General features: G+C 49.1%; 1 protein-coding gene across 2 annotated transcripts in view; it reads right to left on the reverse strand.

Annotated features, from left to right (window-relative positions):
* LOC126572860 (heparan-sulfate 6-O-sulfotransferase 2) overlaps positions 1-27,988 on the reverse strand; it is a 60,007-nt gene that overhangs the window by 27,328 nt on the left and 4,691 nt on the right. For both annotated transcript variants that reach the window (XM_050232551.1, XM_050232550.1), the window contains exons 3-4: positions 15,538-15,871; positions 1,957-2,356 (exon numbers count right to left, since the gene is read on the reverse strand). In XM_050232551.1, the coding sequence (XP_050088508.1) occupies positions 1,957-2,356; positions 15,538-15,871 (734 nt within the window). The remainder of the gene's footprint in view (positions 1-1,956; positions 2,357-15,537; positions 15,872-27,988) is intronic.

Here is a 27,988-nt window from a genome sequence, read left to right on the forward strand (position 1 = left end):
TGTGTGCCATAATAATTCGCCACATTTATTGCACCAATTGTGCCACAGAGCCTGGGAACCGGAAACCGGGAGGTCGTGTGTGACACGATACTCCGTACCGACCGCTCGCTAGAGGGGTCGGTCCGTTCTACACCGTCGTGGTGCCAGACAGATGCGGAATGAAGTAAGTGTATCAGCGGATGACGAAACCAACCAGTAGCGACAGCTAAAAGAACATTTCCGCCACAATGCGAGCACAATGCTTATTGCGAGCTGACACGCTGAGGTGTCGATTTGTATTTTGCACCATGGCCCTGCCGTGGCCAGAGTGGGCTCGCGCTCACGACTAAGATAGCCCTTCCGTGTCATAGGGGTTGTGTGCTGAGTTATTTCTTTTTTTTTGTGAAGGATGATTTCCCGAGCCGTCAATCGCAGTTGGCCGCTTGAGCCCTTGATTGCAGCTTAGCAACATATACATTTAACCTGCCCCAACAGTTTACGCTCCACACCTGACGGTGTGTTTCCATGAGGATGGCCAAGCTTTAGTGTTTCAAACAGTGGAACAACTTCACCCGGACAACAAGAATATCTATCTCTTCCGTACGGCGGTATCGCACCGCCATCGCGGGCACTGGACACGCCATCCTGTCAGGCAGGCGCGCCGTTGAGTACCAAGATAACCTCTATCAACGGCCGCGATACCGAGGACGCTGAGGACGATTCTTCACTTTTATCGAGACGCAAATAGAAGAAGCCATAAAATGGTGAAAAATAAAGCGAATCGAATTCAGTTTATGGACAGTGTAGAGGGTGTCCCGGGGTCAGCACGTGGAAGCCAGCGCCACCATTGCATGTTTGGAGGGTATTAGGCGGCCGGGCAACAGTGCTTTCTTCACTTTCAGCAAACTTACTCTCTCGCCCCTACCCAGGGGTCGGGATCCATGGGGCAATTTCAATTAATAACTAGAACCCGAAGAAGTAGAACGGCATCGTGCTGACCTCGCCCTAACGGTGCGAACGACGATTGGTAGGGGAAGGATTTCCATTTAGAAGGTTTCTTTCACTCGTTCTCGAGGCAGAGGAAGGAGCTAGAATGCGGAAGAACTACCAGCTGCTAAACGCAACCGAGCCCGACACCATTGCCGCCGCTGTTCGAAGTGTGGGATGATGCTCTTGGTTCCGGCACGGCCTCGAGCAGTTGACCAGCCGGACAGGCCCCCCCGGAAGCGCAATGGTTGCATGCGAGATCCTTCTTCGTTTCTGCTCGATAATGGTTTCTCACTGACAGCGACTCGGCCGGATGTATCCACTTGCCACCGAGAGGCGCGAAGGCAACGGGCAGGAAGTTTCGGAACGTTTGTAGTGAATCTGATTTTGAATTGTACCAAGGGATGTGGCAGCCACTGCCGTAGGGGTGGTGACCGTGTTTCCTAGCTAGTGCAACTACGTAGTGGAAAGCAAATGCCCGTATAGAGAAATGCAGCTGCGAGTGCATGCTACCTTCCTTTTACTTACTTTTACTATTCAAACACGTGTTTCTTGATTAAACAGAGCTCGGAAAACATTGTAAACATTCCGATTTTTGCGAGCACATTATTCTGATTCTGTTTGATTAAACAGTGATTTGATGAGAGTTGTTCGGTAAGCAAACAACAAAGAACGAAATTGAACGAAACAAAAGGTACAGTACTTTTTTTCCAATATTCAATTACAAAACTTATGTAGATTCAACCTTAACAGAATACTTTCACAAGCAATTTGTTCACAACGGACCGATGTTACTGACATGCGCTTACTTGCGCTTGAAAAAGTCACAGGTTGCTTTGATCAATCGATTCAGAAACTGAGAAAGTGTTTACGAGAGCGAGTCCAAGTTTTAATTTATTTTTGGAACTCACCAGTGCTATCTAAAAATCCGTACAATCAATTCACCACCGGTCAAATCATATCACCTTTTCCCAACGTTGAGAGGCTTACCTTTGGAACATGAGCTTCTTCGCGAAGGCATACAGCTCGATGTCGAGTGCGTTGAGCTGATCGATGCGGGTCCGCTGGGCCGGCGCCAGGCTGTTCATCGTCACCGTTGAGACGGTGGTGTTGTGCTGCTCGAACGGTATCGCGAACCGAAGGTTGAACGTTTCCTCGAAGATGTACTGCGAGATCTTCTGGTACTCGGTCAGCCCGAAGTACGACATGGCCGCTAGGTTGCGCTTGGCGCTCGCCAGCATGATCCGGTCTCGCTCGGCCGCCGGCATGTACGTTTTGTTGTAGCAACCGACCAGGGCCAGATCCGCCAGCATGCGGGTCTGCCGGTTGGCGGCCAGATTGCTTTCGCACCCGGCAAAGTCGTCCAGCGCCACACCATTCCAATTGGCACCTGGAAAAGAGATGGGAACGGAGAATCACATCCAATTAGTAAACGGTCAGCTACCCAATGACGATGGGCCAGATGCGAGTAGAGTATCTGCGGCTCGCACTCAGCAGATGTAAATATTCTCCTCATGAAGGAATGCATGAGAATGACCGTTGAGCCCTGGCGGCACTGGACCTCCTTCTTCTCTCTATCACGGTCTCTGTTTGCTTCACCTCAATGTGCTGTGCACTGTGTAAACATGTTGTTGTTATGATGCCGTTCAACCATGCTAGCCAAACACACCATCGGAACGTAGGGTAATGCTTGCCGAAACAACCGAAAACAGCTTTCGACGAGACCGAGATGGTGATGCTGAGGTCATAAAGGTGAAGATCAAAAATAATATCCAGCCAAATGTTTGATCAGACAGGGCACACCTCTTTCGAACGTCATCGCGGCCCAGGCAACCTCATTCCCACGACGACGACCGCGACAAGTGTGAGGCCAAACATCTCTCTTAATTGGTTACAAAACTGTCGTAAACTCGATCCACTGTATCTTCGCCCTATCATCATCCTTGTATGGCATCACAACCAAAGCTGGCTTGCGAATATAATTTTTATTCAAAACACGTGTCGTTCCTTCTCTCCATGCGCGTCTCCAATCAATACGCGAACGGTTCCTACCTTCTGCGCTTCCGGACAAAAATTGGATTCGCAGTGTCGCCAATTCAATTCTTACAACAATTCGTCGCGATCCATCGGTTTATCCGAAGTGAAGTATTTCAATTTGCAGAAATTAATGTTGATTTGATTCAATTACTACACACCCGACCGACTGGTTCCCGTTCGGTGTTTATTGAACGCGGCGCGGCTTGCTGCGACGACTCTTGACAATCACTCGCCGAGTAGGCCGTGCGTGCGTCTCTGCTTCATCATCTCGCGGCTGTCTTTGACGCCCGACTCTGTCATCACCCTTGCAGTGCTGGGACGTGCAAACCACTTTTCGCGCGTGTCTTCTTATCGGTAGAAGGATGGGGGAGGGGGCGGAAATTAATGATCGAAAATATCAATTTATATTCCACCATTCCTTTCTCCTGCCAGCAGCACCAAGCGCCTCTTGCAAGCTCGATTGTGCGCTTCAGAATTGAATAAACAAGTTTAATGAGCCACGGATCCGGAGACTGCGCCGTCCAGTACAACACACCCCCGTTTGGGGGGGAACGATAGAAACGGAGAGAGAGCGCGAAACGGCCAGAACAAAGAAAAGCGATTCCCAAGTCGATAGGCCGCGAAAGGAGAGCGGCCGAAGCGCCGGCCGGAATAGCTTTTTGATCATAATTGATGTTTGCTCGATGATTTATCAACTCCAGGATCAGGAGGTTTATGTAATTTCCCGTGCACCATCGTGGCCGCGGCCATTCCAGGAAGAGGAACATTTTTCCAAAACCAAACGTTTCATCACCAAACGAGTTTCGCACCAGAAACAGGCTTTCTAAGAACCGGTGAGCGAGAGGTTCTAATATACGGCCTTTATCTCCTCCATCGAGAATCTAGTCTAGAATCAATCGGGCACACGTTGCGAGTAATTGCTGTTATGCGGTCGTTTGTCGCTGAGCAAAGATGCTGCTGCTACCACACACATTCATCGTAAAGATGTCGTTTGCAAGTCGATGATTTAAACATAAATATTGATAACATACTTCAAAGCATCATTATAAAGTAGAGAGTCAGTTTCACATCGAATGTGCGCTGTTCCACACTCAACAAACGCATGGCTGTTCCTAACGGACGGTATTATCACAATGTTGCAAAAAATCTTTCGAACTAAGGCGCCACTGTTTCAATTTTGCGACGCTGCTTCGAGATAGAGACAGAGCCCAACACATCCTGTCATCCTCCATCATTATACGTCATCCAATATCCGTTTCCACGATTGTTTGCTTTCAAAAGTCCTCAAACGACCCCGAAAATGATATCGGACGTGGCTCCCTTCCTAAAACGAAAAAGGGTCGCCGGTCTTGATGATGATGATGGCGCGGGTATGTTCGTATGCAAATTTACAATCGCTAGATATTACTTTTCACGGTTACACAGACTCATCTACTTTCGCTCCGGCTCTCGCACCCGGTCTTCGGGTCACCAAACAAACCAAACAACCACCACGACACCCGTCCAATGCCATGGCAAGATGTTACCCGAACTTTGACCCGCCCATCACGCGGTCCCACTTTTCCTTCCCCTTTCTGTCTGACTGGCTGGCTGGGTGGCTGGCTGTGTTTGCAGAGAGACACAAGCGCCAAATGGTAGCGGACCTACCGGGTCCGATCCTACACCAGCTTCCGGTGCGCCACTTGAGCGCCCTGTCAAGTGTTTCTCATAAAAGCGCGAACGCTGGTGCGGCTGGAGGCCAACAAAGCGCAACGAAAAACAATTAATGCTCGCAAGGCGCGGCTGGAAAGTTTCTCCCCAAAAAAATACACGACATGCCAGAGCTCGGAACGCTAAGGTTTCCGAGGGAAACTTGCCGGAAAACAGCAATCTGAAGCACACGCAGCCTGGTCGGTGGTACTCCCCCGACACGATAATGAAGGCGAAATATGAGCGCCAGGAAAATGAGCGAATTACTGTGAAGTTTGTGCCGGCATCGGAAGGAGACTGGCGCACACAGAGCGCCAGACCAGACCACCTGACTGACTTAACCGCCGCCCACCGCACTGTGAAACAAAAGAATGTTTACTCCGAAACACAACGAGAGATGCAAATGCGCCGCAAAGACAGTGTACATCCGCAAAAACGGTAAGCTGAGGAAAGAGTGACGCGGTATCACTTCAACGAGCATTCCCTTTTTTGTGCTGCTCTGGACGCAAACGAAAGCACTAAAAATGAACTCCAGTGATGCTGGTGAGTGGGAGGAGATGGTTTGTAATCCTCTCCGTCAACGGGGTCCGGGAGAGCCATCAAGCTTCGAACTGAAAGCCAACCGAACCAGCCGATACCGAAGTCGAACTGCAACAGGGCGTAAAAAAGTGGATGATGAGTTCGAATGATTTCTACGGGATTGTATTCCCTTTTTACCAGGTGCTTCTCATCGCAACAATACAAAGTAGCACAGAAAATCGGAAATAAAGGCAGATCCGAGGTACCGAGTGACCTTAGCGGAAGGGACATTCGAGTGGTCTGTGGGCAAGCGTAGCGAAAAGCACTCGTACAAATATACCAATATTATTATCCTCCGAAGACGAAGAAAGACGAAACGTTGGTTTGTTTCTTTGCATGCTTCAAGAACACTTTTGCCCTCGTCTCTGAGGGAAGGATCAGCAATTCGAGCGGAAAATGCTCTTCCTAGGAACAAACCTAGGAAAAAGAAATCCCCTCCAAACCACCCTTTTGCAAACCTTTCTCCGGAAACGCGAACCACAACTCCGCCGAGTGTTCCGAGTGTGTTGTATTGTGTAATATTTCGAGCTGCAATCTTTGCCACTCGAGTGTGTCCTATGAGTGGAAAAGTTGACTGATTTTGCGAATTTGAATTATGTGGGCCATGGCATGGGTCAGAAGGGAAGGAGATGTGGTGTTTGGTTTGCAGGGAAGAAGCGTAACCGTAAATCTCACTTTCCCGATTCCCGACCAGCTTTCCAGCCGGGGTGTCTCGCAGGGGTTACAAGTAACAAAAACATGAAAACCGACGACAACGCACAGTAAACGAAGGGGGGACAGCACCACCATCTGAACCCCAGGTGCCAGTATGCGTCGTTCTCGCACGCACAAAAAAGGACGCAAGAAAAATTCGAGAAAAAAACGATGGAGAACGAACCAAGCTCCGGCTGACGTGCACGATTACTTTCTTATGCAAATAGATGCATGTTAGAGAAGATTAAAAACTTCGGCATGAATTATTCATTTCGCTTTTCTTGCGCCCGGCCGTATGGTGGCGGCTCCGCAGGTTTTGGTGGTTTGGTTTTTCATTTCTGTCCCTGCCCGTGCCATGTTGGAGGAGGTAAGTCGCGTCGCGGCACTACTGCGCCGTAATACACACGAAACGCACCGCGGTGCCTCGTCTTTCACATCCACACACAGTTGACAAACATACACCCAAGGATCGAGGCACACATCAGACCGGGCCAACGCCGGCTTCATCATCATCATCATCAGCAGCAGCAGTAGGCAGCTACTGTGGTTGTGGTTTCGGTCCTTATCGTTTGCATTATTATTCGAACATTCGGGGGAAGAAGGATTGAAATTCGAAATCCCTTCCGACGGAAAGGCGATCCCTTCGCCTGCCATTCCACCACAAATAATGCGTGCCCGCTGGGACAGCACAATGATGATGATGGTAAATATTATTCCCAGTGAATAAAAAAAAGGATCGTATTCCACGATTTTCCACGATTTTTCAAACTGAAGCTTTTCGCATTATTTGTGGCCGATCTTTCTGTGGTCTCTGGAAGTTGGTTACACAATCTGTACATCCGGTGCTGCTGCTACTGCTGCTGCTGGTGTACATTAGCACACGGGACAGAAAAGCGGCGGGTGGAAACATGTGAAGCAACAGCGCGCGTTGTTGCAATTAAAAATAATGAGCGACGGTGTTGATTCATTCCAGCAGGATGTGGTAGCATCATCAGCCGTCCGCGCTAGTGGCGAAACTGGTCGCGGGCAAAAAGGATTTTAAGGATACCCCAGATTGGTTTGCAGCTTCGTTAGGTTGCGGTGCTGCTTGTGGGATGCCTAATGTGCCTTATAATCCCAATGAAGGTCGTTCCTCTTTGCGCATGTTTTAATATTGTCGCGAGTCAATTTATAAGAACATGAAGAATATGACAAACTTTCTTACAAGAGAAATTTATGTTAAATAAGACGCTCTAGTTTGTACAGAATTACACAATCACTAAATTAACTTTACTTAATTCTACTATATTCCGAAAGCTCTAACGATATGCAACATCTTAATAGCAAACCCTAGTGCCAAATGCTTTTAAAACAGAATTCGGGACTAATGGACCAGATAACGGACGTTGTTAACACTTTAAGTTTATATATCTAACGATGTCAAGAGCTTTTGAAAGGTTTTTTTTAGTAATAGATCATAGAATTGTCGTGTTCTCGTTTTTTGATAAAATAAAAATTAAATACTATATATTTTAAACGAATCCACACAAATCTCCCAATAAAGACATTCCAAAACTTTACGACTGATTGCAAGTGGTCATTTGGCTTTCATTTTAATAACTCGATACTACTGCTCTGACTCCAAAAAAATGGCCTATGTAATCGCTGATAATGCTGATCATCCTTCCGTTGGCTGGTATGGTAAGTTGATTCTTATGATTTATGTCATAATCTTGGCCAAGTACATCCTTACCATCAGTCAAGCACCGAAGCAGGGTTGTTCTTGGCATTCATCAACCTTCAACGGGAATAATGCCACCGCCAGTAGTAGCCACCGACTCACTCAGCCCTGAGATCACGACCGGACCAACGGGAGAGACAAACGGAGCGTAATCCGTTGTCAACAATTGGAAATTCAAATCAGTGCCACTTACCGAGGAGAAATATATATTTCCATCATTACTCATCTGCCGGCCCTCGAACGAGAGCGACAGAGAAACAGAGAGTGGGTCCGCTAATCGCGGGGAAAATTCATTTCGTACTCTGCGCGCAAAGCAAGAACCACTTGGGCCATTCGTGAAGTAATTGCCTCGGGGTGGTGGAGAGGGGCAACGAGAAATATGATCCCATCCTTCCTCCCCGCCCATCAGGCATGGTGCGCATCCTCTGGTTAACCAGTTGGCCAGTGAACCGGTGAGCCGCACGACAAACAATGGGTGTCCACGAGATGCAAACCAGATGATAACCCACTTTCCACCAACCACCGGACGGTTGCAACCCGGTGAATGGGGCTGCAATCTCCCTCCGTCTCTCTCTCTCTCTTAGTGTTTGCTAAATCCAATTTTCGGCTGGCAAAATTTGTGTAGCGAGCGACCAATCTGGTGACCGTGCGGACGGTGTGGTTCACCAGGAGGACACCCGGACAATCGGATCGCCACGACCGTAACACATAAAATATGGAGCAAATCCATCGGATCGGATGGCACCGCGCGCGTGAAACTCGTGGTAATAGAGCATTTCGTGCAAAAATCATTACCTTCCGCAGGATTTTTGCGGTCTTCCGGTCCGGTCCGGAACTGGACCACGGTGGACCACGGTGGTGGTGGACCACGGTGGCCACGGAGAATATTTGCAATTTCATCTCGGTGTGCGCTTTTCTTTATTACTTTTTTATGATACCGGAGAGGTCTCGCCGGCCGTTTGCTGGAGATCAATTGCCAACCAGCCCGCAATTGTTGGACCGGACGTATAAAACGCATTTCGCATCGATCCATCCATTCCGTTTTTATCATTCCTACGAACGGTTTAGCATATCCTCCTTGGAAAGTGGGATCGTCGGAACACGAGAACCTTCAACGACTCCCAGCAGAAAAGAAAGCGTATACCGGGTGGGCCATCCTCGCACTGACGGACCCCACCGAAAGATAAGAATTGCTCGTTCGCTCTCTCAATCTTTTGTTACGCGCGAGTCAATCGATTGGCTTTGTGCAAATCAAGAAACGATGAGGAAGGGCAGACTCCGATTCTGTTGCAGAGCAAAAAAAAATCGACAGAAAATCACGAAATCTGTGAACGAAACTTCGAGAAGGGAGATCGGCAACCAAATATACCCTTATGCTCGCCCCGAATTCTAACTTCTTCGGCCTCGAGCGACGACGGAAGGAGACGAGAAAGTGTCCTTCCGAGAACGCACACACGAGAAAGATGCAATGGATCACACGGCGAGACCAAGGGCGAGATGCAATCAGCGGAATGGATCCGGTTAGTCAGCACCACAGTGAAAGGGCTTCTCCTCCGTCGTTCCTTTTGCGTGTCCTCTTTTCGACTCGAGTTCTTCCTGAAGACAAAGCAAACGAACTGCTGCTCGATGGTCTCGGCGCACAGCAGCCATCAGATGTTCGCTATTTCATTGTACCCACGAGGGTGAACCTTGCATGCCCCTCTCCTGGGTGTCCTTTCTAGGCCAAGATCTACGATCAGCTTCTGCGTAGTTCCAGCACATAAATCCTGAACCATGTGCACCCTCGCCCTTATCCCGTGTATGTCCCAAAAACACTCCCAAACACTCCGGAAGCAACATTATTCTTGAGGGAGAAAGGTACCTCGGATCGGATCCGATCAGTGTACTCCGATGGGATGTGTGAATTGTAGCCAATTGGTATGCATATTTCGGCGCGCCACATGGCTACAAATAAAGGGAGGGACCAGCACCCCGAGCCCCTCCGAGAGACATAAAGACAACTGCGTCTCTGCCTTGGAAGGATAATTCAATCACTTTTCTCCACATTACTGTTGCTGCTGCTGTTGCTGCTGATGCTGGTGAACAATAACGTGCACAGTAACGTTCTCTACCACCGAAAATACCCCAAAAAGGCTAGCCACCGGTTACGCAACAACACAGAGCCACCCCCTCTATTAGAAAGAGAGAGGATCCTTCTATTGGAACTTTGCGAACCGCGAAACTTAACGGCTAAAACTCGGTGGCCACGCTACATGGAAAACTAAATCGTTGCCGTTGCCTTTCGCTACTGTTGTTGTGAGGTTTTTGCGCTCTCCTAGCCGCGGTGGAGGCGCGCGCTCGCGCGCGAATTCATTTATCCACCGGAAACGCAAACAACTTCCCTTTCCTCCTACCCCCCCCCCCCCCCCCTTTGGCTTACCAACGCGACGCCGCCACCACCGCAGGAAGGTGGATTACATGCTTGGGGGAAAGAATAAAATGAATTCTGCTTCCACTTTACTTTTTTGTTCCGATTGTTTTTCGGTCGTTTCCCTATTCCCCGGGGGTTTTTTTTTTTGGTGGGTGGAATACGGATTCCGGACTTCCACGAGGGACAAGAGACGAATACACAACAGCTGAATGTATTTCGATTTTCATTTGCATTTCCGTGGTGTCTTCTGTGGTGGCCGGGGCCGTTCTAGAGTTTCGTTTTCGTTTCGGCCACCAGCAGCACAAGTAGTAGCTTTGCTTTGTTTTTACGGATCCATAGCAGTATCATCATCATCATCATCATTACCTTCACCCGCGGTCCGATTCGTTCGTCATGCTCGCCGCTTGCGTTTGGAGACAAAATGCCACCCTCGAGAAGAAAAAACAAAAAAAAAAGCGGGAGCAGGGAGCCGGGATGGTCTATTGTTGTACCCTGGAGACCACGAACTGTTATATTGAAGTTTTCCGGTTTCCGGTTGGCCAGTCAATGGCGACACGCGGACCGCTCAACCAACCAAGCCCCCTCCTTCTCACGGGGCCCCTGGGGCCCCGTCATCACCAACTGGAGGATACTTTCGACCGACCGACCGACTGAGCGACCGGTGAATTTTGGAGACATTAAATGAATTGCCTTTTCCGGTATTAATTCTGGTCGCTTGAGCGCGATGCGAAACGGTTCAGCCAGGGGATCACCCTGCTGTATCCTGCTGTCCCCACCCCCTCCCCCCCCAACCGGGAAAAATACCCTTGGGCACCCATTCAACTTATAACAACTCCCCCCGTATCCTTTTTTCTCGACCAGCAGCCCAAGCCTTGGGACAAGATTACGAGGGACACACTACCGACTGAATGTGAAGGGTAAGCGGACCGGAGTGGGTTGGTCCGGATGTACGCGAACCACAATTTGCACACCGACGACAACGCTTCAGCTCCAATCCGAAGGTCAAGTGGGAGGCACACAACACCGCCGCACGACAGTAACGCGTAGCAGCTTCCGGGGACCGGATGGTCCGGAAAGGATTTCGCGAAAAAATACCAAATATACGTTCGTAGCGTCGTGTCCAAGCCATATAGTTCAATGTTTTGGCCGGCGCCGGGTCGGGTCACAATTAGTCAAGGACAAGGACATTAATGGCAAATGAAGGATTGAAAGAAGGGTCGCCATTTCAAGTTCAACGTCTGCTCCTAAACGAGTTGAACAAACTTCTGTCACTCAGGTCAGGAAACATTTAGTCCACGGGTTAGTGTTCGTCAAGTAATTTGGATAAACGACGAAAATGTAACAATTCCTTCCGGATGGTTAAGCGAAAACAGCTTCCTCTCGATTAAGTTGCATCATGGGCTTCAAAATGCATTAGGATAACTCTCTGCAATGCCACTCTCCCCGTTTACTGACGAACCATCTACCCAAACAGCACAAGCTCCAACAAAAAAAGACAAATTGATTATGTAGACGCTAGGCAGTGCCCGCGCTAGCTTTTCCTTTTATCAATAAAACACTCGCCTTTTTCCTCACCATATTTTTTGCCCACAGAGAGAGAGAGAGAGAGAACCGCGCAAGCGTCGGGGTTAACGAAGTGACCAACGGTACCAAGCTGACGCAGGAAAGTCAAAAGCTAACCGAACCGGACGAACGAACCGAGCGGACACTAATAGGGACGGAAATAAAAACTTTTTGCCCTTTTTCCGACATTACCGCGCGCTCTGGCACTGCACCACGGTGTACCCCACGGTGAAATTATGGGGTCTAGGTCAGGGAAGTTGTTTAGGGGTTGTCAGACTGCTACGGGTTGGCTGGGTAAAAATAGCTGTTTGCTGCGCCACCTCCGCAGCCGTTGGTGGGTTCTTAGGTGAGTGCGAAGGGAGCCTCAGGGCTAAGCCATTTAAAGTAGTTAGGAAGAGGGGGTACAAAACAATGTAAAACCATCGCGGTGTTCCACCGGTTGTCCTACAACTCTCTTTCCCATTCGGACTTGTAGCGGATCCTTACTGGTTTACGGATCGCGTTTCCCCCCGTGGAGGCAATCTACCGCAACTGTTCTCTGGAGTGTGATTGAGTAGCATGTACCAGAGCCAGAGCTGACGAGCTCGCGTTGTTTTCTCTGGTTTTGTTTTATCCTCTCGGCCCTTCGTTTCTATTGATTTTGATGAAGAAATGCAATTTTATTCTCCAATTCCATCCACCATCAGAATAATACATCCTGAACGGGAGGCAAATACGGTGCGCCCGGAACCGTGCGGAAGTTATTCCGATATGCTGATCATACTAGAGGGGCTGCTGCCATCACAGTTGGCATAGCAGGAGGGCTGATATTGATAGCAGATTACGCTCGAATACGCAAATTGAAATTACAGTTGTACTGGCATAGTAAAAGGAATCTCAAACAAAGATTCTAAATGGATTCCGTTCCTTTGTTACAATCCATAATTGCGATTAGCATAAGGAAGGCGACACAATTTATGAAATAGTAAGATTTCCTCCGTTCCCAAAAATCCAATTAATTAACATACTGAACACTCCAGTTCCATACTCGCCGCAGAATTCGTTAAGTCACTCCTCTCCACTAGATCTTTATCCATCGCTGGCCATAGACATTGCACTAAAGTGATCCAATTCACTCAATAGGAAAAAGGTCAAACAACGATGCAGCATGCAAATAAGGGACGTGGAAACTGATAACAAATTATCGCGATATGAAAGCTCCGCGTGCCATAGTCTATGGCCAACCCATCGAGCTTTGATGACGTGCGGTTGGTTCTTTTCGATATACTTAATCAGTGAATCGGTTGACCAGGTTCCACGATCCATTATCCCACCCGCCAAATCACCAATGCTTTCAGCGTCAACTCCCGATGCTGCCGATGCCGATTGAGCAATTGAGTTCTGCCCGTTTCGGCACCACCATCCCCATTTGTTGCTGCCCGGTCGTGGCCTTGCCGTGTGCCACGCGAACGGCACACAAATTGCATTCACAAACTCAGCATTAATCAGTGACATCAAAAACCAAAAACACGGAGAGCAAGCTGGCGGCAGCATGGGACCGTTTTTCATCCCCCCAAGCACACCCTCCTTCTAGGTGGAACACGCGAAATAGAGGAACATAGAGGAGGCAGCAGGGATTTTGTTTCTGCGAAATGTCTGGCGCCATTTCTGTTACTTTGTTCGAAATCGGATCGCTGCACTGCCGCCGTCGATTGATGTCGAACGTTCGAACGTGTGCCCCCGCGGGGACGTAAAAGGGATACATAAGCGCGGTTTTCCTGTTAATGATCATTTGCTCGTTCATTTTGATGTTTGCTGTGTACGTGTAGATCGCTGAGCTTTCGAGAGTTCCACATGAACCGAAGAGAATTAGTTTTTTTAAGTATCCTGATTGTTGGCCCGTGTCTGTTGCAGTAGTGGTCTCGAAGGATGTGGCATTTGTGGCACAATTTCGACTTCAAACCAACACCCAAAACGGTACCCGTTATGCTAGTTTCATATTTGTTTTTACCAAAAAAAAAATAAAGCCTCGATTATTCCAAGGATGCGCTGTTGAATATTTATTTCGTCAGCAGGAGACTGAGAAACTCACATCATGCACATTTTGACTTTGTTTTCCGCTCATGTACCCACCCCACCGTCCTCTGCCTGACTCTGGCTGACTGCAACAGATGAATACTTTATCCGTGGCTCATCAATTTTAAAATTTGATCATCCTGCACCCAAGCTCGCCTCTTGACGCCACCATTTGCAAATGGGGTGGACGGAGGAGGGTGCGGTTAAACCCATCCAAAACTAAAATCCCCATTCCCAGGCAGACGCCACTGCAGCTCCCGTCACCGTCAATCGAAGCGTAGCGTACGAAAGCTTCCAGTGGCATCTAATATGCAACACATGCACAGCGCACCGTGTCCGTCTCCGTCGGTCCCCGTCTGTCACGAGCAAACGGTGTCCCCATCATACACGGTATTGTCCGTAGAAACTTCCCCAAACTACCAACAGCCAAACGCAACCTGCTGCTGCAGCAGCATCGTTTGCCGATTTTTGGCAGTTTTGGTAAAAGATCCACATCACGATCTGCACTCCCCATCACCAGCAGCACTGCTCCGTTGCCACCGCTGACGTGGCATTTTGACAGGACGTGCATACTAATTACACCCAAAAACCAACCAACCGCAGCGATTGAATGCTTGTGTGTTTTGTTTGTGTGTCTCTGCGTGTGCGGCACGTTGTAGCTCGAACACGTGCACGATGAAGAGTTGAGACCAAGCTCCTCTTCGAGGTTCGAATGATTGCTCACAAACTCTGCCACCACAGCCCAACCCCAGCAATTAACGTTTTGTGTGCCCACAGGACGTGCCAGGACAGGGGTTTTGTTACCAAAAACTTCTAACTTCCATCCAGGATTCCCGTTCCCGTTCGGAGTTTCGAGGTTAGAGGAAAACTACTTTCATCGAACACGACCAAAATTATAATTTTCTCATTACCAGCACCGTGACACGCACGCACGCCGCGGTTGGGTTCTTTGGTTTCTGCACCTGCCTACCCACAATCAGTTCTGGGTGGTGCGCGATTGCGTGATCACGGCCCCGGTAATGAACTCTACCGAAAGGTTCACCAATAAATCGTCGACCACCGCGGTCGGTTGTGGTTTTCGGCTGTCGATTGTTCAACACCTTCCCGGTCACGAGGTGCAATGATTTATGAGTATGATTTGGACACGCAGCCACCTGACACCGAACAACCAATCGATGAATCCAGGGACACGCATGGCGGAGATCATCGTTTAGTGATTTTCCATATTTTTCACAAAAGCGCTTTCGAGCGCTCTCTCTCTCTCTCTCCACTCCGATCTGTGGTCTATCAACAGCACGTTTCGTACTGATCACTGGCTGTGCTGTGGTGGTATGCGCAACAAATGGTTATGCTCCATCAACACCGCATCATCATCATCATCATCACCGCGTTCATACTAACACCAGACCACATCTCTGGATGTCTGCCACCGCTTGTGGCCGACATAAAGTTTTACAAATCATCCCGTGGTTGGTTTTCAATTTTTAGGTTGAAAGTTTGAACCAAACCGAAATAAAGATTCGTGACACGTCGCTTCTCTTCATTACCATGCAAGGCACGAAGACATATCGGGCGCGCCACCGTCTGAACAGAGAAGGAACGGATGCAGCGAAGGACACAGAGAATCGTGGACACGCTGTTACGCTCTGCTGCGCCGTTGGAATGTCCTTGATGGGTTGGGAACACCAGACGGGAATAAGGGGGCCTCTGGTGCCACCAACTAAGAACCGAGATATGCAGTTAGCAACCGACCACTTCTTTCCAAATAAAGAACTAATTAGTGCCACGAGAAGTGGCCGCGGCCATCGCGGTTATTATCACCTACCGGTGTAGCACGGTGGTAGCTCGTCGGTTGTTGCGTGCCGCCCGAGACACCAGTGTCGTGCATTCTTCCACGTGGCGCCCCGCTGCACGTGCCGGAACTCGGACAGATAGCGGGCGATCGGTTCGCGCAGCAGCGTGATGTAGAAGTAGCGCCGCTTGGCCGTTTCGCCCTCGTTCTTGTCCAGCTCCTGGTCGACGCAACCCGTCAGCTCCGTCCAGTCCGCGTGCAAACCACACTTCCAGCCGGTCGAGTAGCGCGAGAACAGCCAGTTCTCGTTCCGGTGCGGTCGGAAGCAGTAGCACCGTTTCTTCTTCCGCTGACAGGTGCACGGGCGCTGCGAATGAAACGAACACAGACAGAAGAATGAAATGCATTTGAATATTTCGAAATCATGCGGGGGGGGGGCGAGCGCGGTTTGTGTGAAATATGCATCCTGAGTCAACAACTGGTAAGAGCGCCGCACAAAACCGGGACCTCCTCATCGTCTTCGAACGAAATGGATAATGAAATGGTGATGAAATTCGTTATCATGCCACGCCACGCCTGATGTGCAAATGCATAGCGTGCGCAGCGTTGCGCTCTGCAACAACAGAGAGAAAGAGCGAGTGAGCGCAGCCTAAACCAACCAGCGCATAGCTTTGTGATACCGATGATACCGAAGGGAGGTGAAGTCCTGTGCAATTGCCACCAGCAAGCAAGTGCGAATCCGTACGCGAGAGCGTAAAAATAGCCGGCGAAGGAGGACGTCTGTATGTTGCCTGCCCTACCGCCACGGGATCAAACTCACGGGATCCGGTACCAACGTTTATTTACTTAAACCAGAAACGGCTCGACCACGTTCCGGGTTCGTAGCCGACGGATAAAGGGCGTGTGTAGGCGGGGAGGGGGTGGGGTGGTGGTGCACAAACACGACCGAGGATTCCGGCCGTCCGTTTCTGATCTTAAGTTTATTTAAATTCATTCATCTCCTCATTTGGCGCGTAGCGTTCCTCGACACAGCCCGACTCGCACACCGCAGACACCGCCACGCCACGGACCATGTCGACCATAGATCATCGTCATCTGCCACCAGTGCATCCCGACCAGTGCGTCTCAGACCACCCCAACTCTGCCTACGTGGCGTGCCAGACAGAGAGAGAGAGGATCGGAACCAAACCATCTCCTTTTCCATCGTTTTCTTCCTCCTTCCTGAATTAACAATAAGTGCATAATTTCATTGCTTTATTGCCGCGATGCGTGCCTGGGACGTGAAGATGTTTACGATGGCCACCACTGCCACTGCCACCAGCTCTCGACTTCGACTGGCTCGGTTTCCAGGGGTAACCACGAAGCCAGGGAGAACACGAACATCGAACACGTATTTATGATTGTCTGGCGAGTGGCAGCAGTAGCAGTGATGCAGATGATTGGAAAATGACGATCTTCGGTGAGAGGGAGCGAGCTTATGATGGGTGCATCGCCGTTGCGATCGTTCGTGAGGACTGCTGCGGACAGGAAACATTTGTTTGGGCGTGTTCGTTTGTGCGCATTGTCGGAATGGAAAGAAACCATTTTCTTCCAGATCTCAATAAAGGGCCAAGAGATCATTCGTCAAAATTCAAGATCATGTTGTTGGCCAACGAGTGCGCGAGAGCGAGAAACATAAGGAAATGCAACACAAATGGCTCAAAAGCATTGAATTGAGCAGTTTTGAGTGCACTCTTTCCATCCCATCTTCAACAGAAGCATAAACAATTCGGGCAAGCAACCATGCACAAGAGAGTATCGCCCATTTGGCGTGCTGCCTTGCAAGCAATCGTTTCACTTCGACCTCAGGGTCGTGTAAATGGTAGATATGTCTTCCGAGCGGACGCTAAACCCTGGTTCGCCGAGGGCAGTAGCTCTCTCACGCAATGCCACAGAGTAGTTGGTGGAAAACAAAAACATAGTTCTCCCTAGCGCTACCCAGATACCGTATTAATATTCCGAGAGAAACATGCATTAAAAGTGACAACATCCGCTTGCAGCAGCGGCAACAGCAGACTGCTAGGGTCACGGCGGATGGTGTGCATCGCGATGGGAGAGAGAGAGAGGATATGATGATGAACCGGTCGTCGCCGCGAACCAACCAACCGGGGAGCGCGCCAGTCAGGAAACAGTTGCCCCGTCTCATCGGACCACATGTGGTGGTGGTTACCGGTGGCTTATCGGAAGGTGAATCTCAAAACCACCACCACACCACGGGCGCCGCTTGCAGAAGCAACCCAGAAGCGAGCAGTGAGCCTAAAATAACCTTTATGCCCAACCATTTGACTCGAGCAATTTTTCTCCTTTCCCATTGGTTTCTCGGCGGAGTTGCCGACATTCTGCACACGAACGAAGGGCAGAGTGTGTGAGATTGGATTATGATAACCGTCAAACCTCGGCAGCAAGACAAACGTCAGAAAGTTTTGAAGACACGCCATCTGAGCTGGAGCCTCGCCGGAGGCCACCACACATCTCGATAAGTTCTTGTGGGTTTTTGGAGACTACCGGGGGCTGATGTTGTATAAAGTCAATTTCGAAACGAACAAGAACCCCACAGCTAATAAGAGCTGCCAGATGAGGTAGCGTCACGCCAGATAGTGTCTTAGTGTCGTCCTATCTTTGTCGAGAGTTGTGGCATCTTGTGAGAAGCAACGTATTATGGTGCTTGTTGTTGGATCAGCAGTTTCCTCCCAAAAAGGCGCACAAACTGGAGACATAGGTTGACAGAGCGTTTATCTAGAACCGGCTACCGATAACGGTACGTGTGTTACGGACGGCATGCAAGGTGATAAGATGCTGCCAGCATCGAAAGTCAAAACGAAGCGAATGTTTGAAGGAGATCCACCTTCTCCGAAGCAAACGAAGCATGATCAGCTGCAGCAGAAGCTGCTGAGCAAACTGTCCTACCGTCGGGCAGGGTGTCTCTTGTTTACAAAACCAAACACAGCAGCTGATGACGAAGCAGCAAGAAGATTGCGATTGGATGGATGCTGTTGCCTGGTAGTGGTGGATGATGTTTTCAAAAATAGAGTCGCGCGCCCATGGACTGCCCCACAATGATGCAACGAAACTCTGTGTCATCTTATAGTTCAGTTCCCGGAACGCCCGTGTTGGGTGTTTCGGAATAGGACAACCTAAAGAACTTTTAACCAATTCTGGATACAAACAATGCCAGCTGGTGATATGGCAAAAGTTAACAAACCGAGCATCGCACTGTATGTTGCATAAAGTAAAATGTCATTTCATTTGATCAAGGATTTATGTGTTATCGGGACAAATACAGGCACAACGCCATGGAGTCCTAGTTTTCCTCATCTCTCGCACACTACACGCCATCTAGAACACAAACGAACGTAAAGGCTTAGCTTGTACGGGAAAAGGAGGATATGGGAGCGGCACAAAATCAATTAACAAGTTATGAAAATTGATCCAAATAGGACAACACAGACACGATGCTTCCTGGCATGAGAGGATAACGCCACTGTGCTCTTTGTTTCTGACCTCTGTGCGTTTGAATGAGGCCACGATAGGGTGGGCGGGCTTCACAAATGATGCTACACCGGGGACAACATCATCGGCTGCCAATCAAATCCGACCACCTCCTCGCTTCTACGACCTGGTGTGCCACAACCAAATCCGGGAGCCAGTGTGATATTGCCGAGGATCGAGAACTGGTATTTTTCTTCCTGTTTTTTGAATGCTAACAATTCAAACAAACTCACCAGCCACCCAATACTGCTAGACCTAGCCCTCTCACAGGTTCGGCCTATTCTTCAATAATCGCATTAAATTTAGCCCCCGGAAAAGCTGGGGCTTACCGGAGTCGGCCTCTGCAGGAGGGCTGCTGACAACGTCGGTCGCGTGATATCATATCGGCCACGCTTGCGCCCATGCACTGGCAGATGTGAAATAGAACTGGGATGCACTGGCAAAAACGGGAAATGCTAAAACCGTCGCCAGTCAAATTGATGCCGATAAAAACATGATCACTGGGCAACCTTTGGTGGTCCTCTGGTGGTGGTGGTTGCGGTGGCTTGTGATGCACAAAACCCTCTCCGTATAGACGGTCGGACCGACTGACAGACAGCGTGTCACCGCCGGTGCATTCGCTCATCGCTTGAGAGAGGATCAAATTAACGAAGAATTTAATATTTTGCGTGTCATGCCGGCGTCTAGCTAGGAGCGGCAGCGTTATGGTGAAATGTCCAACATCAGCGTGCCACTATTAGGAAGTTGCACCGCCAGGGCATCGTCCTGTATGCTGTTGTGAAGGCGAAACATGATCCGTAGAAGCAGACGATTCGACGCGGGACATGATGGCGTTTTTTTGGCATTCATTCATGTCTAGCATCAAACCGGCACCAACAGTTCGCTAGAAACCGCGGTTCCAGCAAACTCCAAAAGCCCGTTATGCGCGGCGCTGGTGTTTTTGGTTGGCACTTTTTCATGCGACATATTCCACTACAACAATGGTGCACCCCAAACGGGGGGATGGGGCCAGTCACTTCACTTCCACTATAGAGAGCACAGTGTCGTCGTGCCCTTGTTGCTTCCTTCCTTCCTTTTTTGCTGCTGCATTCCCCACTCCACACCTCACCGCAACTCAACGGCAAACGGTCGACGTGTGGTCGAAGTGATTTTAAGCGATTTTTCAACAAACTTTTTGGTTTCTCCAATGACACCATCGTTTGGCCGGTGGAGTCATCGTACGCCATCCATGTCCGGAATGTGTGCGTACGGTTTTGTCAATTCAATTCTCACGCTAGCGTGCACCGCGATAGGAAGGAGAGGTGGGAGAATTTTCATCTTTCGGGGACAGCAAGAGACCAGGGTTTTCAACAGTTTGCTCCCATTTGACGCCCCATTTTCGTAGGCGAACGATCGAAACAACCGTTGGGCAACCTAGGGGAGGGACCGCCAACTTGTTGCAGTGAATTTATGCTCTCGAGCAGAAGGAGGAGGAGTGTGTGAGGTGAAAAGTTGGAACACCGAAATGCCGAGGTGCCGATGTGACGAAGTGAGATGGAAATGGTTTTTTTTTTGTGGAGCTGTTAACCAAATTTATGATCTATGCTACAAGTAGGTTAGCCAGGAATAGAACAAAGGCGAATTTCTCACAAATTCTATTTAAAACACGCAAGAAATTATGCTAATTTGAAACGAAATTAAAGATGTTGCTGATGAGATGCTGTTGACACTCTGGGAAAGTGGAGCGCTCTGGAAGACCAGAAAAAACATTTCAGGACCCCTATTAGCAACCGCGTTAGTAGATGAAGAAGATATGCACACAAAAAGATAAACTTTTGGGAGCATTAAATTAAAGATGACCTTTAAATGTATTTGCATTCTTTGAAAGGACAAGAAAAGGTCACAAAAAGATAGTATTTCATTACTGCACGAAAACGCTCCAAATCATCACCGTTTAATGGTTTAGAAGAACAGTAACAGCTCGTAATAGCGTCTGGCATTCTTGTTTCTGTGATCAGAATTCGTTCTAATTATCACAATTATCCATCTGTGTAGCTATAGGACATGGATAACTCATTTTATCTTCACGATAATCTCATAAGATAAGGAATATACCGTAAATCAGTACCTATCGTGGAGAAATACTTTGGATGCCCTTATTTGCTCTTGAAATTTTCCACCATTTTATTCTTGAAAATGGTCGACATAAATCAATTTAATCCTCGCCATGCCGCACAACAGCAGGGAGCTTAAGTTATTGCTCCACTGTTTTAGATAGATTTCACTGAGCGCTATCAGTGGCAAAAGTCTTTCGAAATTTCGGACATCCTTATGTGCCATAAGGATGTCCGAAATTTCGAAAGACTTTTGGACTTTGGAGATTTCGAAAGAGGACTGCGTCCTGCCTTATGGCTTGTGAAGAAAAACACACAAACAATAAGGCACCATTAATTATCGATTGTCCCTACACCTCCTGCTTGCAAAGGCTGTAAAGAAAGGGCAATATCTGTTTAAAGAATGATTATGATCCGCAACACAATCCCTTCAGTCTTCCCCAGCACCAAAAAGCATTCGCGCCCTCCCCTCGAAATTGCCACAAAACATTCCAGCCAACAAACAGTTATCAGCTCGTTATTTATGGCGACAGTTTTTCACAATGTTTGGTGACGAAAAAAGGGCCACCCGGCTGCCGCATTTCTCCGGTACTTGAGCAGCTGATTCCCAGCTCGCATCTCGCGGGGTGGTACCGATGGAGGCGCGAAACATTTTCCAGCCCACCTTAACGGGGCGAAGGTCACCACCGTTGGTGCGAAGGTGCGTCTGTAACGGTGCCGATGCTGAAGCGCGCTACCTTGCAGTCACTTTTAAAGTGCCAAACAATAACTATTTTTCATTCTAATGGCCGCCAGTCTTTTCCCGTGGCCCTCGCCGCACCAACGGTTAATCCCGGGGAAAATGAAATTTCTGGAAAGCAGCTGGGCGTGTTTTGGGGCGGGAAAAAAGCGCGACAGTTTCCCGCGCCGGGTTTCTTTCCGGCCTTAGAATGACGGACGACCAGCACCGAACTCCCGGAGTTTGGCTCGCGTCTCGCGGGCCGCACCGATGGTGAATGATTTATGTTGCAACAGTAATGGTTTGCTGCTTCCCGTCCCTTTGCTGCTAGTTAATGGTTCTCCTCTCCAGTTCAGCATGGCCCCTTAATGCTTGCCTCCCTCACAGTACGATTTCCAATTTTCCACCATTCGCTGCGTAAACACACTGACGATGGCCATCTCATCACTCCAGCCCCCCCTGTGGGTGTTAAAAGAAAATCTGATTTCGAAACTCCATTCAAGAACGGTTCTATGCTGCTGCTGTCTCTGGTCTCTTCATCAAACAATGCCTGGCGCTGGTATTGGCACTGCTAGGAAAAAAAAAATCATTCGATAAACACAAAATTAGGTAACACCGGAGGAGCATCCCCCACCGGACGGACGATCGCGGTGATCGAATTACGAAACGGAAACCAAACAACAGAACAACAGGTTGCCGCCATATCAAACGGTGGGCCCTCCGATGTGCGTGGAGTCGCTGTCAGACGCAGGTATTACGCCAGGGAGACAGGGGGGCAGGCAGAGTGGAAGAGCAGACGACCGCACATCGATGGTTGGTGCGGCCAACCAACCTGGGTCCCGTCGTGCGCCCGTTGCTTCATGTTGTTTCCGGGGCCTCGCTCGACGGCGGAGGGGCCAATAAACCGAACCGCAATTACGCACCGCCCGCTGGCAATGGCCAAAAATAGGATTTTACTTCATCAAAAAACCGGGACCCCGGCGGCGGCGGCGTCAGTGCCTGATCCTAGCCATTGCGCACGGTGCCATTCACTTCATGTTGTGCGCTCGATGGAGGCCACGGTCAAACGGAGCTCGGCGTAAGGAGTGTTCCCTCCCGGAATTCCATTCCATGGCAGGAACGGAGATCGAACGCCAATGTCCAGAGGAAGAACACAAAACGGATCCCCAGAACAAGGAAGCAGTTTGGAGTAACGGAACAGGAACGAAGAGAAGCCAGGGCACCTCTACTGATTGCTGCACCTGAACCAATCGCAGAAGCCACAGGTCGTTCCTTGCGTTACGTTGCCTTACGTTGCGTATGCTACTATCGCTCGGCCTGTCTGCAGTGTTTATGGGCGACCATAAAAATAGAATTTCAGCCGTTTCCTGATTTAAATGTCAACGTGAATAAAATAATGAAACAAACGCACGCACGACCGCGCCGAGGCGCCGGATGCCTTCCCGCAACGTTTGGGGCACAGAATCGGTCACGAATCGACACATCGATCGATCGGGAGTTATAGACAAGTAGCTTTGGCAAGTACTTTGGACGGATTCTTAATTGTTTTCTGGTATCTAGAAGCTTCAATCTTACCACCAGCGCCAATGGTCGATATGAGCTGATAGCTTAAACTAAGAAAATCTATCAAAATTCTTACCAATACGGTTGCCTAATTTTACTCATTCGCTGAATTATTTCTTACACGCTGTTTTCATCGTTGGTGTTATATATTCGGGTTTATTCGAGAGTTAAATATGAACTGAACTGTTTCTATTAGAGCTACGTAAAACACGTCTACACACATTGAGGGGACCTAGAAAAATCATTTTGTTAAACACATCGTAGGTTACTTAGTTTTACCGAACCACGGATTACAATTACGTTACACGCTTACTATGATTTTTATACACTACCGCCTAGCAACCCAAAGTGAACTAAGAATACATAAGAATTAGATAGATAGTTTGACAGTTCCTTTAAAGACCTCTCCGTGATTTCGCCATTTTCAACTCAAATTTTCAGAGCGAAACTGTTTTCGCTGCCGTGTAGGAGAGATTGGGTAGCCAATACAAATATAATTTGAAAATGAGTGAACTCGTTCTCACCCCCCAAAAAACGTCGTAGACTCTGCTCCTCTTCCTTTCCCAATTCCAGAGATGCTTTTGCATGTTCCATGTCGAACACCATAAAACCCCAGTTCGTTACTGACAATGCCCTTCTTGGTCCGCTGCATGCTCGCTCACAACATCGCTCGCCCGTCCTCTCCCACTGCACCACGCACAAATGCGCTCATCTCCGAACGAACAAACCGCTCGTCAATGCGTCGCCATTTAAGGTCACAAAGGGGTCGATGACAACGACGACGACGACGACGACGACGACGACGACGACGGCGGTGACGGCAACGATGCCGATACGTTACATCTAGCCCCCTCCCTTACCAAAAAAGTGGTAAAATGTCGTTGTCTGTCTTCGGTGGGACCACCCGGGAACGTTTATACACACAGAGAACCGATGAACTGTGACGATCCGGCACGTGAAACACCAGCAGCAGCAGCAGCAGCAGCAGCACCGACAGGAGCAGTCTCATCAAAGACAAGTTTAGAGTGGAGACCCTGCCGGCAAAAACCTGGTAGCAAAAGCAAGAAGAAACATCACACGTCACACATGCACCATAAAGAACATAATTTACGTTCCATCTTTGGCTATTCGGGGCTGAGCTACAGATTGGCTGACCACCACCACATTACCGCGCCCGGGATGGATGCATTAATGGTGCAGAGTGAGAGAGGTGAGCAGCCTGGCGGCCACTGTCTTTACGCTTCGCTGATCTCGCTGACTGCCCAAAAAATTGCGCGAGCACTCGCCGTTCTCAATGAACCGCCCGAGAATGCTGAATCGACCAGAAGAGCACACCTAGGGTCGTTTGTCCATCGGAACTGTCTGCCCCACCACCGTCGCGCCATTGTCGCCGTCGCGTTCAGAATAATGAATGGATGGCATTTATGCTGGTTGGTTAATGGTGGTGGTGGTACTGGTTGGCTAGCTAAATTGCTTAAAGCGCGGTTTTTGGGGGGCCAGGAGAGCGAATCGTTCTGTCAACTCAGCACGAATCCACCCTGGGCCACCCTACCGTGGCTACTAATTATAGAAGCAGAGCCACTACCAGCAGCAGCAGCAGCAGCAGTCAAGCGTACATTCGGGAGCTTTAACCGGAGCGTTATCGATCAGGAAAACTCAATCAACTCAAGTTCTGAGCGGCTAACGGTTGCTTCTGAAGATTCGGTAACCGTCGCTCCGAGGATATTGCGGCACACACATTATTATCACCTTGAAAGGGGGGGTGGGGGGGGGGGGGGGGGAGGGGTTATGAGTGCGATCATATTGCGCTTCTGTGCGCAAACAGCAACATATACTTTACGTAATGCCTCCAAATCTCATCTACTCTCGCTGGAATGCCCCGGAAATGTGATGCAATTGTCACTAAAGCATGGTGCTGGGCGTGGAACCAAGCGAGCATATTCACGTGACACGGACCCATTCCCTTCGATGGCTCATAATTCAAAGAACTGCTTTCAACTGCTGCTTGCAGAACGATAATTACATCCTGAAGAGGAGATCATTTCCGAGTGCAACCAGAGCTACCGTTGCTGACCCTCGGATGGTCCAGGCGGAACGACAAATTCCCGGAACACGAAGGATAACACCCCCGGCAAACGGGGCGAAGAGAAGTAACGACGTTCGTAACGATGTCGACACCACTCGACCAAGTGTCGCCTCTTTCGCATGCAAAACCATCACTTCCAAAGTGTGCAGACCGTCGTTCCGGAGACGGGGGTTCCTCCGGGAGGGCATGGATGGTGCCCGGTGTGTGATGTTACGGTGTCCATTCGATTTGAATCTCCGGACACAACCCTACAGCTCCCATTTGACACACACCGAAAACAGCTCGACAGCCACCCCATCATAATAAACACCCTGGAGCGTCCGTAGCACTAGCCGTCGGATCCCAGGTTCTTCCCCGGGGATGCTGCCTTTCCGACCAAAAAAAGGGTGCAAAGCGAGAAGAGAGTCCGGGGAGGCAGGGCTGCATAGCACTAGCACAGAGAATGGGCCACTGCCTCTTTTTAATGCTTCCTGTTATTTAATCGAACGTTAAACGTTTAATGTTCACCAAAACATACCCGGAGTAAACGTAACGAACTCGTTCACTCGTGGCCCCTTCTTCTTCTTGTGCCAGGAACAGCAGCCACTAGTACTCCAGCTGGCCATCCAGCCATGCTCCGCGCCTTCGGAGTGGCTTGATAGTTGGATTCAATTCTCGGATCCAAGTCATAAAATGTTGCCCAGGACGAGACGATGACGACCGAGTGATTGCAACATTTCATCCGATGCGAGTCCGGACGATACAGAGAGTTTGATTGTTCAACCGAGCGACGATGGACACGAGATACGACACCGAGGTACCCGACCAACCAAAAAGGGTTCGTTGTGATGCTCTTGTTCTTCTTTGCTTCTTGGAGTGCACGTCGATCGAACTAAGCGTGCTCGTGGCACATTTAAACGACTTCCATTTATCTTACACGAGCTCCGGTTGGTACCTGTCAGGAACCGAAAGGGGAAACATCGAGACTAATTGATGGCGTAATCGAGAATACATCTATTCCGTTCCGACAGAAGGATGCAGATCATTCTTGCTATTGCCATCCGGAGTGACAAAGTGCAAGACTCGCGAGAACTGGCGGAAGCATGATAAAAGAGACCAATAGAGTTTGGATCATTTTGAAATGGGTAGCTCTTTCGAAGGCTTGCAGGTTTATAACTGATCAAGTCCCTCACCTGTCCATTGATAGCATGAGTACTTTATCTGATAAATGTTTACTGAAGACTCCCTAAACCCCTAAACCAACCGTTTCCGCTTCATCATCGCTTTATATGGCTCTGGTGACGTCTAGTGTCGTTAGTCGAAGCAAATTGTTGTTGTTTGGCGGTACTGGTGGATTGTCTACTAGCTTGAACAATTGTACTTGTTCCCGGATATGATTTTTCTCACAATAGAGTTTCATTTTATCGCCAAATTGTATCCCAAGATGGTATTAGCCATGATTTTGTTATTGGCCTTCAACCTAAACCTGAATTTTTTTAACTAAAAACACCAAAAAAAGAGCTACTGAACGTTGATATAACCATCCCTTCAAATTGGCGAAATAAAGTGTTCCATTTTTAAATGATCCAACCTTTATTAGCGACTGGTCGGTCTGAAAATGTTCCTCCACAAGCTATTAGAGAGTGGAATTCGCTTGACCTCCGAGAGTAGCTGGGTGGGTACTGCTATCTCCAAGTAAACCCTCTAGCCTATCTTCTGCTGACTAGGACGGACAAAATGTGTGGTAAGCGAACCTTATCAGCGCCACCTCTTACTTTAAGACTTTTGCTACCATTAGCGATGGTGGCACAGAGCAGAAGCTACCAAGAAAGGGATCGATTTGAAATCATGCAACGTCTGCCCGACTACGCCATCCACCGAGTGGACGACCGAAATGGTCTCTTGCCTAGTAGCTTGCCAAAATATCGTGGCCCGTCTGCCAGAACAAAAAAACCTCTCAAGTGGAGACGGCAGCAGCAGCAGCAGCACAGGAACACTACGAGGAGCTGATACAAGTCCTTTTTTTCCCGAGTCCGAACCACCTGTGTTCGGAACCTAAAACACTCCCCAAAAAGGAACGGAACGGAACTAAAACCCCGGCCATTGTCCCGAGACCATCCACTGCGGCAGAAATCAAACACAAAACAGGGACAGCGAGCGGGGTTCGTTCCCCGCTTTCTATGCTCCACTCGAGATGAAAGAATGCTCCGAATTGAACCAAAAATGGGAGCGCGCGCAAACACAGACTTTAGAGAGTGTCCTTCTTCTTTCATGCACCACCAGCCGCTTTTCGCTAATGGCGGAACCGGTCGGTAGACACTTGAAGCGGATTCCAGCGTCGCGTCTTGCGTAGCGCGGCTCCATGGCAGACGACTATCATTCTTATACCATTCGCTGGTTGGCCCTCGTATTCAACCCACTTTACGGTTGATTTTTCCCGCTAGCATTTCCGCTTTGTTTTCGTTTCGTTGCCGTTCAAGTGTCACCGAGATCCAACGCGCGGTCTATTTGGAAAAT

The sequence above is a fragment of the Anopheles aquasalis genome, chromosome 2 (assembly GCF_943734665.1).
Source record: "Anopheles aquasalis chromosome 2, idAnoAquaMG_Q_19, whole genome shotgun sequence".
NCBI classification, from domain to species: Eukaryota; Metazoa; Arthropoda; class Insecta; order Diptera; family Culicidae; genus Anopheles; species Anopheles aquasalis.